This window comes from Euprymna scolopes, chromosome 41, assembly GCF_053919585.1.
Source record: "Euprymna scolopes isolate OS-2025 chromosome 41, ASM5391958v1, whole genome shotgun sequence".
NCBI lineage: Eukaryota > Metazoa > Mollusca > Cephalopoda > Sepiida > Sepiolidae > Euprymna > Euprymna scolopes.
In genome coordinates, this window is record NC_136522.1 from 4961800 (window position 1) to 4982532 (window position 20733).

The window sequence follows — 20733 nt, forward strand, 5'->3', positions numbered from 1 at the left end:
AATTATTTTTTTTTTATTTATGAATTATTGAGTATTAACTATTTCATCTAACTGCTTCAAAAAATATCAAAATTCATATGTATATATTATTAACCTTTAGCCAACGTATATCATAAGGGAGGTAATTCATTTCTTGAACGAAGGGGAAATAACTCTGTGTAGCGAGTTATCTCCCCTTACTGTTTTTTTTTTTTTTTCCAAGCAGTAAAATTGGTTTTAACGTAGAGACGCACGTTGAAATAAGAATATTTCATTTTAACATTTTACGATGAACACGTGACACAAGAATCCATGGACAGAATTATTGTATTTATGGTGAAGTTTTTTTTTTTTTTTTTTTTTAAATTTTTTTTGAAAAGGGGATTGGTGTGGTGATGCTGTAATAACTGGATTTTTTTTTTATTAATAGTAAATGGACTCCAGCTTCAAGTATCCATCCCCCCTCCTACCCCGCAATCGGTCCATGTTCCACATGGTGTTCCGAACCAAGTTGTCAAGGTAACAATTAATGAACACAGCAGCAGAGTGATGTGTATTGTTGTCTTCACTGGCTTTCATTTTGTTTTTTTTGTTTTTTTTTTAGCGATAGTCAGCCTCTTTTCATACTTGCACTTCGGGTAATTCTTGTGTTTCTCCTCCGCCACCTGTGGCGTGGCCTTCCTCGGCCAATCTATATATCAGGGAGAAACCTTTCCAGTTCACTGTGTCGTCTGTCACAAAACGAATAGTCAGTATATGACCAGTTGAGGTTACTGGGGGTGGTTTCTGCAATAGATAGAAAAAGAAAAGAAAATATTTCAAATTTTATCTTATTACTATAAATATATGCTCGAACAGTCACACCCAGCACATCTATATGTATATATTTTTTTATTTTATATTTTTTTACATAGGCGGCACCACTTATCAAGGCCGATAGGCCACTCAAGGATAAGGGTTAAAGAGTGTAGAGTAGTCAAAAGGACAATATAGTAATCGATAGTAATGGAAGTTTGGTAAATTTGTTAACTTAAGTGGAACGGCTCATCAGAAATTTGTTCACGTTGGACTTGAAGACAACCATATTATAGACAGCTGGAAAGCAGGAAAACGGAAGACAATTCCACATATATATTAAGGTCGAACAAATATATATATAAAAAGATTTTTATGGGTGCATAATTTTATAACACTTTTGGAGAACACCGAACGTAGTGTCATAATTAATTGCTGAGGGTTTATTTTTATTTTTATTTTTTTTTCTCTATAGTTTAAACATAAACCATTAAAAAGAAACTTTCGAAAACACCAAAATACACTTCTAAAGTATATTTCTCCTAAGCATAAATTAGATAAAAGGGATAAATAATGGGTGGAGCAGGACAAAAAAAAAAAAACCCTATCGAGACGTCTTTCAGCCAAATTAATTAAGTGATTGATTTTGCGCTATGAAACAGATACTGTCAAAAATTGTATAAATCAACTGATTTAAAGGAATAAACTATAAGATGGTCAACATCCTGAATTTTGGAATATAAATTTTTTGTCATTTATCCTATATATTGCTCTGTAATCACATTGAGCTTCTTTATAAGGACTGATATATAATAAGAAAAATATATTTCTACAGAAATATATATATATATATATATATATATATATATATAAATATAAAATGTTGGTTATGTTTTTGTTATTAAGTAAGATCTTTGACTTACTTGTTTCATCAAATACTTTTGCATGCAAAATCCGATCCCGCATTTTGCTAATGATGAGAAGGAAACTATTTCTTTGAAACTCCGCGGATTAAGGACTATCCACTTATCTAGTGTTTCCTTTTCAGATTAAATATGTTTTAACTCATTTCAGAGTGCTTTTTAACATGTTTTATTAACTGTTATATATATATATATATATATATATATATATATACATATATATATATATATATTGTGTATATATATATATTGTGTATATATATATATTGTGTATATATATATATATATATTGTGTATATATATGTATATATTGTATATATATTGTATATATATTGTATATATATTGTATATATATATGTGTATATATATTGTACATGTATATATATATTGTATATATATATATATTGTATATATATATATATATATATATTGTATATATATATATATATTGTATATATATATATATATATTGTATATATATATATATATTGTATATATATATATTGTATATATATATATATTGTATATGTATATATATTGTATATATATATTGTATATATATATATATATTGTATATATATATATATATTGTATATATATATATATTGTATATTGTATATATATATATTGTATATATGTATATTGTATATATATATATTGTATATATATATATTGTATATATATATATATTGTATATATATATATTGTATATATATATTGTATATATATATATATTGTATAAATATATATATATATTGTATATATATATATATTGTATATATATATATGTGTACATACATATATATATATATATATATGTACACTGCCTGTCATATTATTAACAAGATAACATTGTTTTTACCAGTTTCAGAAACTTACCAGTAGTTTCGTATCAAAAGCTTTGGAAACGATGGCAATGCTAAGCTGCGCGTACTGTGAAATTTTCGTACTGTTCCGCGCAATGTAAACAACTTGCCATCGTAATTGCTGAATCCACAGTATTTGAGGTTTGTCAAATTATTAACAAGGCAGTTTGTTTCGTCAATAAAATGGGTCGTAATGGTGGTTTGTAGTTGTTCTGAAAAGAGTACTATAACAGAACAGCTAGCAAAAGGTAAAACTACCCTCGAAATATCGAAAATGATAGGAAGATACCATCAAACTGTGAAGAATTAATGTTAACGACTCTACAAAGGTACGTAAGAGAGCTGATAAAGGTAATTCTAGAGTTGTTTAACGCCGTGCTCTACTCCAAATTAAACATGAAGTTGTTAAGAACCCTGGGCAGACAAGTTGAGAAGTCTTTGACCAAGCCGGATTGAAGAATGTCTAAAAAAATACTCGATGTCGCCTTCTCAAAGAAGTGGGAAAGTCTGTTAAGCCCGTGACAAAGCCTCCATTAAAGCAACGTCACATACAAAACTGATTGAAAGGGGCAGAGGACAACATGAAAACGGATTTTTCCAAAGTTTTGTTCATGAATGAAATGCGTGTCACTCTTGATGGCCCAGATGGCTGGAGCAAAGGATGGGTCCTAGATGGACGACATCGTCATCAGCTTTTAAGACGCTAACAAGGCGGTGTTGGGATAATGATTTGGGCTGAGATAATCGGAGGTAGTTTAGTTGGCCCATGGAGAGTCCCAGAAAGTGTAAAAATCACGTCAAATGTTTACATATCTTTTCTGAAGGAACGCTTTGAACCATGTCTAAAGAAGCAAAGGTTGATGTTCAGAACAACCATTATTTTTATGCAGGGTAATGCTCCCTCGCATGCAGCAAACAAAAGCAAAGTATTTGCAACAACTGCGGCTCTCTGGGCTACGGAAGATTGAGTAGCCTGCGAATTCACCAGATTTTAACCCAATTGGAGTATCAAGAAGCGATGCCTCTATGCAAGTAGACGCCAATTTAAGAGCAAAGATGAGTTGTGGGATGCTCTCCAAGAGGTATCGCGAGGAATAACTGTTGACGAAATCACAAATTTGACTAATTCTGTGGACCAACGTCTTTTACGCATATCCCTACTAATCATGTCAACGTAGAAATTGCTATGTAGTTATTCCGCTCTAAGCATTTTTCCTAGTTCATTTAATGTTTGAAAATTATTTCAATAAACAAGTTATGGGTATATTGTATTTTTTCTCAACCTCGTTAATAACTTGACAAACTGAAATCAACAGATATTCTTATCTTCTGCCATAGTTTTGCTAATACGGCTTTAAATACTTTTATTTTATGATTGAGTAGCTGAATCGTATTGTAATCACTTTCTCAAAATTTCATGGATTTTTATTCACTCGTTACTTAAATATTTAAAAAAACTGTAAACTCGTTAATAATTTGATACGCAGTATATATATATATATATATATATATATATATATATATATATATATACATATATATATATCTATATACATATATATACACATATATACACATATATACATACATATATATACATATATATACACATATATACATACATACATATACATATATATGATGATTGCAACGTCTTGTCAGACGAGTGCCACTCCCTCAGACATTTAAAATCCATGATTCCAAATGTCTGAGGGAGTATCCATACAAATATGATGTTACAGAGTCTTAGCTTTGTACGACAGCTAAGTCTCTCTCTCGGTTCAAAATGTTGAGATCCAGCAACAAGCAAGAGCAAGATAGCCAGCAACAAATTAAACTGCAGACCAGCTTAATGCGGGTACTGGTCTTCCGCTTTATGGTTTTTTAAATTAGAGATTTGCTTCTCCTAGAAAGGTTGCCTTCACCACGGCTTACGGGAGCCCTCTCTACCCCAATACGCATATATACACACACACAAATATACACGGTGCTAGTTGGCTGTTGACCCAGAAAAAGAGTTCATTCGCCCTTTGGAAGGTCTTGTTTTTAATCCTTCAGGGAGACTAGCCGCCCTCCTCACCAAACAAGTTTGGTGGGGGAACCAGTTTAGTCGCCGGTGACCCGACCATGAGGCAGGTAGTACTGGGTTACATGGTACCAGTAGCATATACATACATATACATATACATATATATATATATATACATATACATATATATATATATATACATATATATACATGATACATGATGATTGCAACATATATATATATATATATATATATATATATATATATATATATATATATATAAAAGGAGAAAGATATGGAGAAAGAGAGAGAAAGAGCGTTAGGTTTACTTACGTTGCTTCCACAGTATTTGCCAACAGTTTGTCCCGTATCAGATTTACCGTCATAGAGTTTCACGTAATCATACCTTAGAGAAAAATAAAGAAAAGCCTTAAATTATATTCATTAGATTTCATAGAAAAAAACAAAAAACAATTTAGCGACAAATGTGGAAATGACACCAGATGACAGTGTGCAAAAAAAAAAAAAAAAAAAAAATTGTCAGAATCGGAAACTTTTTTCACATTAATTTAAAATTAAGTACAAGAACAGAAAATCTCATTAAAAGCTATAACCTCAAGTTCTCTCTCTTGGACAGGGTTCAAAAAAGAGTTTCAAATCCAATACGTCCCTCACTGTCACTAAAGCTCTAACTACTGTCCCATCCCCACAGTATTGTATCCAATTCTTTGCTTTTACAAGTAATTTTTAATAGAATGTGCTCTCATATTTACGGCACATCAACCTTGGGGGGGGGGGGGTGATAAAATAAAAGCAGAAACGTACCATTTTATATTTTCTTCACATCTCTTGAACGTGTCGGCTTGCATGGAACAAAAGCTCACAAAAACGATGCAAGTTTCATTCTCTGGACTATTAGGACTTTATTAGTTTCACAATCGAATGGTGCGACCCTATTTATCTGCCTATCCTTAGAAGGAGGGTGGGAATTTCTCTATTCATTCATCTTCCATTCATAGCTACCTCTCGTTGCACCACAAGAATCTTCATCTTCTGACACTGTGTATATTCGACTCGAAAACTCGAACTCAACTCTCAATTGAACTCCCCAAGCACGTGTACACTCTTCCTTTTTATATTAGGGATGGGGTGTGTGTGCATGATCTCCGACTGGATGCTCCATCAGCCAAACGCCTTCACAACAAATCAGAGCGGTCTCACCGGGTTTGATGAGTTTTAACCTTTTGACCCCCACTGCACCTAACAACATTCTGTACTAACCACATCATGAACTCCATAACAGTATATACTCCTGACTCACCTGACAGGCAGCAAAATCCCACCCTTTCATTATTGAGAACCGTAGTTGCAAGAAAATATTTACCCTAATAGTTTCTTCCTTCAGATTACTAGTCTTAATAATTTCCTCCCTGTTTCTTGCTTCCTTGATTGAACTAACCTTTTTTTTTTTTTTTTTATTCAATTTTCACCCCAAACAAGGCACAGTGCCACTTTGAAGCAGGGGGCTACTATCAGGGACTTAATTAGCGGGGTCATTATGAAGGGAGATGAGTAGAAAGATGTTTGTTAACATTACACTTGAACTTCTGCATATCATTGCAGTTGGGAAAGCAGAATCCTGGAAGGGAGTTCCAAAGACCCGCAGTTCTGGGGAAGAAACTATTGGAGTAAAAGGCTTTCTTGCACCTAGGGATCTCTACTGTAAAGGGATGAGACTTAGTAGCTTGTCGGGTTTGTCGGGGGTAGTTACGTCGGGGAGGTACAAGTGTTTGCAGTTCGTCAGAGCATTCACCATTGAAGTATTTGTAGAACAGGCAGAGGGATGCAACATCTCGTCGATGGGACAGAGGCTGAAGCCTAGGTGACAGTTCAGGACCTATCAGGTTGGCGACTCTCTTTTGAACCCTGTCCAGGAGCGAGAGACAAGAAGCAGATGCACCAGCCCAGATGTGACAACAGTACTCCATACATGGGCGAATGGTTGCCTTATAGAGGTATAGGATACTGTCAGGCATAAGTAGTTTTCTAGCACGGTAGAGGGAGCCAACCTTCCTTGCAGCAGCCTTGGCAATGCTCTCAATGTATCTATTCCAGTTCATATTCCCTGTAAACGTTAGGCCGAGGAGTTTAAAAGAAGTACTTTCAGGTAATGTGTTCTTGGCCATTGCTATTGGTGGTAGAGAAGGTTTCTTGTAGTTATTGAAGGAAACAAGCTTAGTCTTAGCAGCATTGAATGTGACCAACCATTTTTGTCCCCATTCCACTACGGATTGGAGGTCATCCTCTAGTGTTTCTGCCATTTCCTTGGATATGTGTTCATTTGTTTTCCCCTCATATCTGTTATAGAGAGTGGTGTCATCGGCAAATATACCCATCTCCGAAACAATTTTATCAGGGAGGTCGTTTATGAATATCAGGAATAATAGAGGTCCAAGGATAGACCCCTGAGGTACTCCCGCATTTATGTCGTATTGTTTGGATGTACGACCGTCGAGGACAACTTTGATTTTTCTATTACTTAAGAAGGATTTAATTACATTATGAATTCTTCCAGTGATTCCATATGATCTAATTTTCCTTAGAAGACCATCGTGCCATACCCTGTCAAAAGCCTTAGATATATCGAGGGCCACCGCTCTACCCTCCCCTGTTTTATCCAATGAACGGTATATACGTTCAGAAACTACAGTTAAGATATCTGCTGTTGAACGGGCTTGCCTGAATCCATATTGTTTGTCAGTCAGGAGTTTAGCAGCTGTTAGGTGCTGGACTAGGGATTGATTAACTAAGGACTCAAATATTTTGGCGAAAAGCGGGAGGAGGCTAATGGGGCGATAATTTAGTGGGTCAATTCTTTCACCAGAATTCTTGAAGACTGGTACCACAGAGGCGGTTTTCCAGCAGTCGGGAAAACAAGATTCGTTAAGGCATTTATTGTAAAGTTTGGACAGAACTGGAGCAACCTCGGCAGAGCATTTTTTTAATAGCACAGCCGGGATGAGATCTGGTCCACATGCTTTTGAGGTGTCTAGGTTTTTTATAATAGCATATACCTGAGAAGGAGTGATTTTCAAATCGTCTAGTGAGGCGTCTGTTCGCAGAGGAAAATCAGGGAGTGAGTGGTGTACCGAGTTCAGTGTGGAGTTTGAGGCGAACCGACTGGCAAGCAGATTAGCCTTGTCAGTTGCCGTGCAAGCAACCTCATGATCGTTTGATAGTGGGGGAATAGTTGACTGTCCATTATTTACTACGCTGTTGTAGATTTTCCAAAAATCCCGGGTTCCTAATTTCTGTGCTTCGATGCGTTTTCTGGTGGTTTCAGAGTAATCTGTCTTAGCTGTCTCTATCCCTCTCTTACAATTATTTCTAGCTTCTATAAACTTCTGTTTATTTGAGCTGGACTTAAGTCGGTTGAATCTGCGGAACGCATGTTGCCTTTGACAAATGGCAGCTGCACAAGCAGAAGTAAATCATTGGGGGGAGTGGGGCTTGCTATAGAATTTCCGTGCGGGAACATGTGCTTTAATTGCAGTTTTGAACCATTCAGTGGTCTCATTTGCACACTGTTCCGCTTGAAGAGTAAAGATATTTTGCCATGGGGCATCTCTGATGAGCTCCCTGATGGCTTCTCAATCAGCCTTTTTGTAATACCTTGTTGTTTTGAGTAGTGGGTCTTCAGTTTTAAGGCGAGAATTTAGGCCGATTTCTACCATTATCACAGCGTGATCAGCATTCCCGAGTGGGCTGTGGGCATTTGTTGTACAGTCATTGGGAACCGTTGTCAGAAAGAGATCTAGAAGTGAGGCATGTTGATCTTGCTGGTCTGGGAAATGTGTCGGAAATGTAACCAACTGAGATAGGGAATGGGATATAGAGAAGCTAATTGTTGCGCTACCAGCATCGTCTGTGTGATTAGAGAATCCTAGCCAGTTACTGTGGTGGACATTGAAGTCACCAAATACATGTATTTGTGCGCTAGTATCGAGGGAGAGTGCTATATCTATGCTGTCTGAGACTTTGTTTATTAGGGTACAGTCTTGGTTTGAGGGAGAGCGGTAGAGAAAATACAAGTAGCTAATATTGTGTTGCATATTTAGTCTGAAGCACATAAAGGCCTGGTCCTCTGATTCTAGTTTTATTTCTCTAGTCAGGGCGAGGGTGTTACGAATATAGACTCCAAGTCCATGCATATGTCTGTCAGAGTCCTTACGGTAGAGTGGGAGATAACCAGGCATGTTAAAGTGGTTAGAGGGAATGGAGGAGTGAAGGTTAGTTTCACTTAATGCTAAGATATCCGGGGTGTTTACAAGGAGAAATGACTCAACATCATCTAAGTTAGTTCTAAGCCCGCAGATATTAGTAAATGCAAGCCTCAAGGGAGGAGGCAGGTTGGTTTTCTTTGAGTTTGGTCCTGGTTTAAACGTAACTTTTGCTTGAGCTGTCATTTCATTTTATTTTATTTAAAAGTTTCAGTTAGGGTGAGTGAGTGAGGGGGTGCTGCACAACCTGAAGAAGTTTTAATGTAATACGAACAGACACCTTGCTGCTCAACTACACACACTCTCCTGTTAGACACGATCCCAAATAGTAGCCCGTTACATCCAAGTGGCAATATGCCTTGTTTGGGGGTGAAAAACAGTTTCAAATAATCAAAAAATAGAATTAGAGCTAACGTGTACAGGAAGTTGCATCATTGGAAGAAGTCCTAAGTGACATGTAGTGAGGGACAAAAGAAACTCTTTCTTTTGGCAGATGATTGAATGCAAAGCTGGTGCTTGTACAATTAGCAAAAAACTGAATTTTGCTAATTTGGCTTAAGATTTCAGAAAATTATTCTCTTGTTTCGAACACTGTTTTTTCTTTCTTTTTTTTTTTAGCAAAATTCAGTGTTTGAAAAACTTTTCTTATAAATAATTGATTTTTACTTTATTGGTTTTTGTAATTTTTTGGATATGTTGATTACTGGGACATGACAATTAAGTAGACACCACCTTCACCCTACTTCCCATTGAATACTTACATGCATTCCGTCTCATCTTCAATTTCAAAGGCTTTGAACTCCACATATATTTGCTGTTCATCTTCTGCTTGAATTATCCAATCACAGTCGGCTGCATTATCATAGTTTTGGTCGCCATATTTGGCGTGTGAGTAGATGAATTTGGGCTCAGTCTTCGCCAACAGATGTCCACCACAAACTGAAAGATTTGAAAACTTCATAAGGAAACAGGAAAACAATATGCAAAGCATCGTAAGAAAACAAGAACAACGGTTTTTTTTTTCATATAAATAAAACAGTAGATGTATATATGCATGTATATATGCATGTATATATGCATGTATGTGTGTGAGTTGTATGTGTGTGTATGTGTGCATGTGTGTGTATGTGTGTGTATGTGCATGTGTGTGTATGTGTGTGTATGTGCGTATGTGTGCATGTGTATGTATGTGTGTATGTGCGTATGTGTGTATGTGTATGTATGAGTGTATGTGTGTGTATGTGTGAGTGTATGTGTGTGTATGTGTGTGTGTATGTGTATGTGTGAGTGCGTGTATGTGTGAGTGTATGTGTGAGTGTATGTGTGAGTATCTGTGTGTGTATGTGTGAGTGTATATGTGTGTATGTGTGTGTGTATGTGTGAGTGTATGTGTGTGTATGTGTGAGTGTATGTGTGTGTATGTGAGTGTATGTGTGTATATGTGTGTGTATGTGTATGTGTGAGTGTATGTATGTGTATGTGTGAGTGTCTGTGTGTTTATGTGCGTGTATGTGTGTGTGAAAATATTTAACCGATAAACTTTTAAACTACTGGTCACATAACACTAAAATTAACAGGAAGTAGTAATCATACAACAAGGATGATTTATAACGAGTAAAATCTTTGTTTGGATGGATGACGTGTATAGAAATATGACGGCAAGTTGAAATGCAAAAAATGTTCATTTCAACCTGTCGACATATTTTTCTGTTACTTTTGTGCATGCGCAAATTCATTGATTGCTTGAAATGGTTTCATTTAAAATCTTTCTCGTCTATTTTTCGGTAGCTGAAAAGATAGGGAACACGATTGGAGAGCTGAATGTTTTGGTTTCGATTCTAGCTGATGGCATCCAAGTCATTAAAAAAACTATATATATATATATATATATATATATATATATATATATATGTATATATATATATATATATATATATATATATATGTATATATATATATATATATATATATATATATATATATATATATATATATAAAGAATAAAACATGTATAAATACATTTGAAGCCAAAACTGTAACGCGAAATTTTTTTTTATAAAATAAACGGGTGTTTATTTTTAAAGAAATATATTTCGGAGTAAGACTCCTTTGTCATAATCTCATTCATCCAGAGGAAGTCTCGAAATAAAGACGAAACGTTGATGAACACATAATACGGTTTGTTCCTTTATATATATATATATATATATATATATATATATATATATATATATATATATATATAATGTTATTATATATATATTATGTTATTATATATATATATTATGTTATTAATATATGCTCTGTAATTACATTGAGCTTTATAAATTAAAGAATTGGTGTAAATAAAAATTGAAGTATGATTGAAAAAAATAAATTTCCACAAACGCACACATACACATATATTCTTTGTTTGCTAACTGCTTCTAGGTTAATAAAACTAAGAACTTGAAATGTGGTCAAAAGTATCTCCTGTCTATAGAGATTGTCCTATGGGGTTCATATTTATCCATTTCTCTTTAAAGGGGTCTCCGCAGGAGCATATTCTCCCCTTACACTTCATTTGTTCTACTTTAAGAAATTCTTCAGGCGCAACTCTCCTGATTTCATTTCCGAAAAAGTTTCAAAACACTTTTTACGCCATTAATTATTTTTTATAAAAGGATAATTAAAGAGAAGATTAAACGCATCAAGTCTAAATAAAAGCAAAGGTGTAAGTAAAATTCATGTTGTCGACACAGGAATAAATTCAAGATAATAAATTGTTAAAAAACCATTAAGTACTGCCCATCTAAAATTCAAACCGGGACAAACGAAATCAAAAGAAAATCCTACATATGACACACGTGCCCTAAATTGGTCATATTCATCCATTTTTGTAAAACTGATCTTCGAGGGAATCATACTCTTCACTCTACACGCACTTAAAAATAGTTATATTAACATTCTAATCTTTTCTTTCAGACACAGGTTACAGGTTTTTTTAATTTTTTTTTTATTGAAAACAATGTTTGGATTACCTGTGCTGTGCATGGCACTGAAGCCCTTCCGCTGCACAGATGCATCCGAATAGAATATCATGAACATAGTGTTGCCGCTCGAGTAGATAGGCGGGGGAATTTTGTTTCCACAGAAGCGCCCCAGGCTGCGACTCTTCGTACTTGTACCGTCGAATACCTCTATATGATCATAAGTGCATTCTTGGTGTGGTTCCAATTCGAATTCTTCAAACTCCAGCTTCACCCGATGGCCGTCGGTGACTGTGAATGTCCAAACGCAATCTTTACGGCTTGGGTAGAAATCAGGCCACTTCGGGCTGTTGATATTACCCGACGGCGTTTTGATCTGATGTTTGCAGCCTCCTGCAACAATAAAAATACGCAATCACATAAGTTAGGGAAAAACGGATGTGATGCTCTGTCGGTATGCAGTGGTAACGTGCTTGGATGATTATTACATTGATGGATGACACAGAGAAGAGGGAAGAGGGATAGATAATGAGATGATGAATAAGAACAAAATGGATGAAGATGATTGGATGGAATTAGGAAGAAAAAGAAAATGTCTATGCATGTTGTGTTTTACTATTTAGGCACGACAAAATAAGGCATGACAAAGTGAGGTATGGCAAAGTAAGGTATGACAAAGTAAGGTATGACAAAGTAAGGTATGACAAAGTGAGGTATGACAAAGTAAGGCATGACAAAGTGAGGTATGACAAAGTAAGGTATGACAAAGTGAGGTATGACAAAGTAAGGCATGACAAAGTGAGGTATGACAAAGTAAGGTATGACAAAGTGAGGTATGACAAAGTGAGGTATGACAAAGTGAGGTATGACAAAGAAAGGCATGACAAAGTGAGGTATGACAAAGTGAGGTATGACAAAGTGAGGTATGACAAAGTAAGGTATGACAAAGTGAGGTATGACAAAGTAAGGTATGACAAAGTAAGGTATGACAAAGTGAGGCATGACAAAGTGAGGTATGACAAAGTGAAGCATGACAAAGTGACGTATGACGAAGTAAGGTATGACAAAGTGAGGTATGACAAAGTAAGGTATGACAAAGTGAGGTATGACAAAGTAAGGTATGACAAAGTGAGGTATGACAAAGTGAGGTATGACAAAGTAAGGCATGACAAAGTGAGGTATGACAAAGTAAGGTATGACAAAGTGAGGTATGACAAAGTAAGGCATGACAAAGTGAGGTATGACAAAGTAAGGTATGACAAAGTGAGGTATGACAAAGTGAGGTATGACAAAGAAAGGCATGACAAAGTGAGGTATGACAAAGTGAGGTATGACAAAGTGAGGTATGACAAAGTAAGGTATGACAAAGTGAGGTATGACAAAGTGAGGTATGACAAAGTGAGGTATGACAAAGTAAGGCATGACAAAGTGAGGTATGACAAAGTGAGGTATGACAAAGTGAGGTATGACAAAGTAAGGTATGACAAAGTGAGGTATGACAAAGTGAGGTATGACAAAGTGAGGTATGACAAAGTAAGGCATGACAAAGTGAGGCATGACAAAGTGAGGTATGACAAAGTAAGGTATGACAAAGTAAGGCATGACAAAGTGAGGTATGACAAAGTAAGGTATGACAAAGTAAGGTATGACAAAGTAAGGCATGACAAAGTAAGGTATGACAAAGTAAGGTATGACAAAGTGAGGTATGAGAAAGTGAGGTATGACAAAGTGAGGTATGACAAAGTAAGGCATGACAAAGTGAGGTATGACAAAGTGAGGTATGACAAAGTGAGGTATGACAAAGTAAGGTATGACAAAGTGAGGTATGACAAAGTGAGGTATGACAAAGTGAGGTATGACAAAGTAAGGCATGACAAAGTGAGGTATGACAAAGTAAGGTATGCCAAAGTAAGGTATGACAAAGTGAAGCATGACAAAGTGAGGTATTACAAAGTAAGGCATGACAAAGTAAGGTATGACAAAGTAAGGTATGACAAAGTAAGGTATGACAAAGTGAAGTATGACAAAGTGAGGTATGACAAAGTAAGGTATGACAAAGTGAGGTATGACAAAGTGAAGCATGACAAAGTGAGGTATGACAAAGTGAGGTATGACAAAATAAGGCATGACAAAGTGAGGTATGACAAAGTAAGGTATGACAAAGTAAGGTATGACAAAGTGAAGCATGACAAAGTGAGGTATGACAAAGTAAGGCATGACAAAGTAAGGTATGACAAAGTAAGGTATGACAAAGTGAGGTATGACCAAGTAAGGCATGACAAAGTGAGGTATGACAAAGTAAGGTATGACAAAGTGAGGTATGACAAAGTGAGGTATGACAAAGTAAGGCATGACAAAGTGAGGTATGACAAAGTGAGGTATGACAAAGTGAGGTATGACAAAGTAAGGTATGCCAAAGTAAGGTATGACAAAGTGAAGCATGACAAAGTGAGGTATGACAAAGTAAGGCATGACAAAGTAAGGTATGACAAAGTAAGGTATGACAAAGTAAGGTATGACAAAGTGAAGCATGACAAAGTTAGGTATGACAAAGTAAGGCATGACAAAGTGAGGTATGACAAAGTAAGGTATGACAAAGTGAGGTATGACAAAGTGAAGCATGACAAAGTGAGGTATGACAAAGTAAAGTATGACAAAGTAAGGTATGACAAAGTAAGGTATGACAAAGTGAGCTATGACAAAGTGAGGTATGACAAAGTAAGGCCTGACAAAGTGAGGTATGACAAAGTAAGGCATGACAAAGTGAGGTATGACAAAGTGAAGCATGACAAAGTGAGGTATGACAAAGTGAGGTATGACAAAGTAAGGTATGACAAAGTGAGGTATGACAAAGTGAGGTATGACAAAGTGAGGTATGACAAAGTAAGGCATGACAAAGTGAGGTATGACAAAGTAAGGTATGACAAAGTAAGGTATGACAAAGTGAAGCATAACAAAGTGAGGTATGACAAAGTAAGGCATGACAAAGTGAGGTATGACAAAGTAAGGTATGACAAAGTAAGGTATGACAAAGTGAAGCATGACAAAGTGAGGTATGACAAAGTAAGGCATGACAAAGTGAGGTATGACAAAGTAAGGTATGACAAAGTGAGGTATGACAAAGTGAGGTATGACAAAGTAAGGCATGACAAAGTGAGGTATGACAAAGTAAGGTATGACAAAGTGAGGTATGACAAAGTGAAGCATGACAAAGTGAGGTATGACAAAGTGAGGTATGACAAAGTAAGGTATGACAAAGTGAAGCATGACAAAGTAAGGTATGACAAAGTGAGGTATGACAAAGTAAGTCATGACAAAGTGAGGTATGACAAAGTAAGGTATGACAAAGTGAGGTATGACAAAGTGAGGTATGACAAAGTAAGGTATGACAAAGTAAGGCATGACAAAGTAAGGCATGACAAAGTGAGGTATGACAAAGTAAGGTATGACAAAGTAAGGTATGACAAAGTGAAGCATGACAAAGTGAGGTATGACAAAGTAAGGCATGACAAAGTGAGGTATGACAAAGTGAGGTATGACAAAGTGAGGTATGACAAAGTAAGGTATGACAAAGTAAGGTATGACAAAGTGAGGTATGACAAAGTAAGGCATGACAAAGTGAGGTATGACAAAGTAAGTCATGACAAAGTGAGGTATGACAAAGTGAAGCATGACAAAGTGAGGTATGACAAAGTGAGGTATGACAAAGTAAGGTATGACAAAGTAAGGTATGACAAAGTGAGGCATGACAAAGTGAGGCATGACAAAGTGAGGTATGACAAAGTGAAGCATGACAAAGTAAGGTATGACAAAGTAAGGTATGACAAAGTGAGGTATGACAAAGTAAGGTATGACAAAGTGAGGTATGACAAAGTGAGGTATGACAAAGTGAGGTATGACAAAGTAAGGTATGACAAAGTAAGGTATGACAAAGTGAAGCATGACAAAGTGAGGTATGACAAAGTAAGGCATGACAAAGTGAGGTATGACAAAGTAAGGTATGACAAAGTGAGGTATGACAAAGTGAGGTATGACAAAGTAAGGCATGACAAAGTGAGGTATGACAAAGTAAGGTCTGACAAAGTGAGGTATGACAAAGTGAAGCATGACAAAGTGAGGTATGACAAAGTAAGGCATGACAAAGTGAGGTATGACAAAGTGAGGTATGACAAAGTGAGGTATGACAAAGTAAGGCATGACAAAGTGAGGTATGACAAAGTAAGGTATGACAAAGTGAGGTATGACAATGTAAGGTATGACAAAGTGAGGTATGACAAAGTAAGGTATGACAAAGTAAGGTATGACAAAGTTAGGTATGACAAAGTAAGGCATGAAAAAGTGAGGTATGACAAAGTAAGGTATGACAAAGTAAGGTATGACAAAGTGAGGTATGACAAAGTAAGGCATGACAAATGGTTCCTGCTGATTCTCTACACGTATGATAGTTAGGCACGTCATTCGTGCAACCTAGGATTCTAAGAACAACAATAACAAAAAAAAAAAACCCAAAAAAGCATTAAAAGCTGATATGTACAGAAAATAAAACAAGGACATATTTTTATAATCATCTGTGTGTGTTTTTTATTCAACTGACGAGTTTTTTTCAAAAATTAAATAGACTTTAACGAAATTGACGATTCGGCCGTCGTCGTCATCGTCATGGTCGTCGTCACCATGATCATGATCATGATGATCATCGTCATCGTCATTGTTGTCGTCGTCATCGTCGTCGTCATTATCATCATCATCATCAGCAGCAGCAGCAGCAATACACACACACTCCTATAAATGTGTTTTTTTTAAATGTATTGATATAGTATGTGTGTGTGTGTGTGTGTGTGTGTGTGTGTGTGTGCGTGCGTATACATATATATATATATATATATATATATACTCATTAATTCATACGTATATATATATATATGTACATATAAACATATGTAAGAATATATATATATATATATATATATATATATATATATATATATATATATATATAACTACTTAATTTACTCACATAAAATTAATATACGAAAGTATAGATTTATGCGTAAACTTTAAGTATTTACTTCAAAAGTGCTCAATACGTAGGTAGAGCTAGTTAGTAATTTATAAAATATATATGGCGATTAAGCTACACTGAATATTCCGCGTTTCATCCATTGTGTGGATGAAACGCGGAATATTCAGTGTAGCTTAATCGCCATATATATTTTATAAATTACTATATATATATATATATATATATATATATATATATATATATATATATATATATTAGTTGCCATTTTCGTTTAAAACAACACGTACTATCAACGATTCACTATGCAAATTTTTCACCTTCTGATGTTCTGAATAATACATATGGGTCAACGATTTGTGAACACCTTATAAATAACAGCGCTTGTGCCACAAACTTTAGTAATGACATGTTCACGATCCTAAGCAGGTCGCACTCGCTTTTCCATTTAAAAATTCCAGAAACCATTTTTGTAAAGTCATTGAGACCGTCTTTTTGTAAACAAAAAGATAGTCTTTTAGGACTTAATGTGATTTCTATGTGATTTTTCCTCCGTCTTTTTTTAATTATACTTTTTTTTTCTCCCCCACCATATTATGAAAATTTTTTTTTTTAATCGCAATTTTTCCTCGATTTAGCTCTGTTGAGCGAGGAACGAAACCCGGTTAGCTAATCTTTTATTTTAATTTTTTTGAATCCATCATGTTAATTCGTCTTTATTCAACCATTAGAAACGTTTGTTTACAAGACTCACGTTGTTGTTGTTGTTGATGATGATGATGATGATGATGATGATGACGACGATGCATCTCACAGATTATTTAAAAAAAACAACAAATGAATGAATCCACAAAGACAAATTTTACACTACTGGAAATTTTGAAATATATTTGCATATAAAACGCAACGTCTTTGCTGTTCCGCTTATCACCAAACCAAAAGTGATGTAGGTTTAAATTAAAGCTAGACAATCGAAAAGAGGAGATGACTGTCGAAAATATCGCCGAAAAAAAAAACGACCCCATCCCTGTAGAAAAGTACCCAGTTAAGGGCGAAGGAATTAATGTTTTCGATGTTTCTCGTCCAAAGGATCGAGCCTCAAATCCCGTGAAAATCCGTCGCCTCTACCAAAAGTTTTAGGCAGACATACAAACATACATACATACATGATGATTGCAACGTCTTGTCAGGCGAGTGCCACTCCCTCAGACATTTAAAATCCATGAGCCCAAATGCCTGAGGGAGTATCTATACAAAAATGTTACAGAGTCTTCGCTTTGTACGACAGCTAAGTCTCTCTCTCGGTTCAAAATGTTGAGATCCAGCAACAAGCAAGAGCAAGATAGCCAGCAACAAATTAAACTGCAGACCAGCTTAATGCGGGTACTGGTCTCCCGCTTTATGGTTTTTTTAAATCAGAGATTTGCTTCTCCTAGAAAGGTTGCCTTCACCACGGCTTCCGGGAGCCCTCTCCACCCCAATACACACACACACACACACACACACACACACACACACACACACACACACACACACACACACACACACATAAATATACACTGTGCTAGTTGGCCGTTGACCCAGAAAAAAAGTTCATTCGCCCTGCATACATACATACATACATTTAAACAGACATATGAAATTTATGTTACGTATGTCTTAAAATGTAAAAAAAAAAAAAAAAATGCCATTACCTTCTTTGCAATCATGCTTGTTTTCATGTAGAGTGAATCCATTTTGACAAGCGCATTGGTAACTGCCGATTGTATTTTTGCAGATTTGTTGGCACCCGCCATTCTTCAATGCACATTCGTCCTTGTCTGTAAGAAGAGAAGAAAAAAAAAATACAGCCATTCAGTGGATTATTTCGAAGCGGAAATAAACACTATCCGGAATTAAACAAGTAGAAATCCTACAAGATATATTGAATTGTTTTGGGATGTTGTGCTGCTGCTGGCCATCTTTGAAAAGTGTCAAGAGCCACGCTAGCAGTCAATGCAAATGGAGTTAAATTGATGATTGATAAAAGTTGAATAAAAACATGAAATGGGTCACCAGTTAGTAAGAGCTAAGCAAAAAATTGAAATCATCACCCGTATCAACCTGAATAGATCAACCTTCATCTGTCTTCAAAAAGACTGTGGTCTCGCCAGGAGTTAAGATGTACCACAGAGCTGCAATTCTTCTCTATGGACGTGAGACTTGCACAGAGAGTATCTTCATAAACTTGAAATCTTCGATCCTATCTCTGCCATATCCTATGCATTTGCCTCTACGGCTTGATTCCTAACTCGACCATACGCGCTAGATGTAACACCCTTGGCTTGGAAGAAACTCTGCTGAAAAGGAGACTCTGGTGCTTCAGTTACGTGCTGCATTGGCCAGGGGATGAGTTTATCTGTCAGTTGGTGGTGCCCATTGCACCCACTGGTCGGAAGAAGCACCAACGTGGCAAAACTTAAGCGACAGTAAAAGCAGATATGGAGATCATGTCCGGTCTTTGCATTTTTGCTGTCCGTCGCTGAAACTGTGAATGGCTGGATCATGCCGTCAACTCTGCTGCCGACCAACAGGGCTGAATGGCTTTGACGTGAGATGTGGTTAACACTGTTGGGGTTGGCTCAACACATCTCGGGTGATACAGGTAGGAAACTCACCAACAGGATTTGAGAACGAAACAAGAAAACATGAATTAACGAACAAAATATATTTTATCAACAATTTTACAAAAATGTAAAATATGTTTTGAAAGTCCAAAGTTTGTGTAGAAGTTCTTGAATAAGAATTAGATAAAAAAGTCAGAAAATTTGTTGCCATTAAGTATATGTGTTTATGTGTGTCTGTGTATGTGTGTGTGTATATGTGTGTATGTGTGTCTGTGTATGTGTGCATGTGCGTATGTGTGTGCATATGTGTGTGTTTATGTGTGTCTGTGTATGTGTGCGTGTGTATATGTGTATGTATGTGTGTGTATATGTGTGTTTATGTGTGTGTGTTTATGTGTGCCTGTGCATGTGTGCGTGTGTATATGTGTGTATGCATGTGTGTGTATATGTGGGTGTATATATGTGTATGTGTGTGTATATATGTGTATGTGTGTGTATGTGTATGTGCGTATATATGTGTGTATGTGTATTTGTGCATGTGTGTATGTGTGTGTATGTGTATGTGTGTGCATATGTGTCTGTATGTGTGTGTGTATGTGCGTGTATGTATGTATGTATGTGTATGTGTGTGCGTATGTGTGTGTGTATATGTGTGTGTGTGTGTGAGAGAGAGAGAGAGAGAGAGAGAGAGAGAGAGAGAGAGAGAGAGTTTAACAGGGAATTCGAAAGTCCAATAGTCCAAGGGAAGAAACTATTGGAGTAGAAGGCTTTTCAGCATCTAAAGACCTCAACAGCGAAGGGGCGGGATTTTTCTGCTTGTCGGGTCACTCAGGAGTATGTATATCGAGGGGGATACAAGTGCTATGAATTCATCAAAACACATTTTAATTAAATAAAATAAAATATGAACCAAATGCGCTTGAAAACCAAATCACAACGTAATATTAGCAAAATAAACAAATATTTTACTTGTTTGAAATTTATAACATAAATATATTTCAGAGGTATACTCCATCTTCAGTATGTTGTTTTGTTTCTTTTTTTCTTTTTCTTCTTATTTTCCATGTTGTAAATTTGGAGCAAGAAGTCTGTTTGTAAAGAGCCGTGCGTTGTATCTAGTGGTTGCATTTTGAAATGTTTGAACTGTGCGTAAGTAACGCGAGAATAACGTCAAGAATGAGAGTTCAATAGAATTGAAATTAAAACAATGTTTCTATTGAACTCTAATTCTTGACATTTTAATTAAATACTTGTAAAACAGGCACA

At 35.9% G+C, this 20733-nt stretch overlaps 1 protein-coding gene across 1 annotated transcript in view; it reads right to left on the minus strand.

The window, feature by feature from the left end:
- Positions 1-552: 552 nt before the first annotated feature.
- Positions 553-20733, minus strand: part of LOC145266316 (tolloid-like protein 1) — a 213627-nt gene continuing 193446 nt past the window's right edge. The window contains exons 14-18 of the mRNA XM_080121875.1: positions 18556-18681; positions 11893-12234; positions 9634-9811; positions 4926-4998; positions 553-765 (exon numbers count right to left, since the gene is read on the minus strand). Coding sequence (XP_079978001.1) covers positions 601-765; positions 4926-4998; positions 9634-9811; positions 11893-12234; positions 18556-18681 — 884 coding nt within the window. The 3' untranslated portion in view covers positions 553-600. The remainder of the gene's footprint in view (positions 766-4925; positions 4999-9633; positions 9812-11892; positions 12235-18555; positions 18682-20733) is intronic.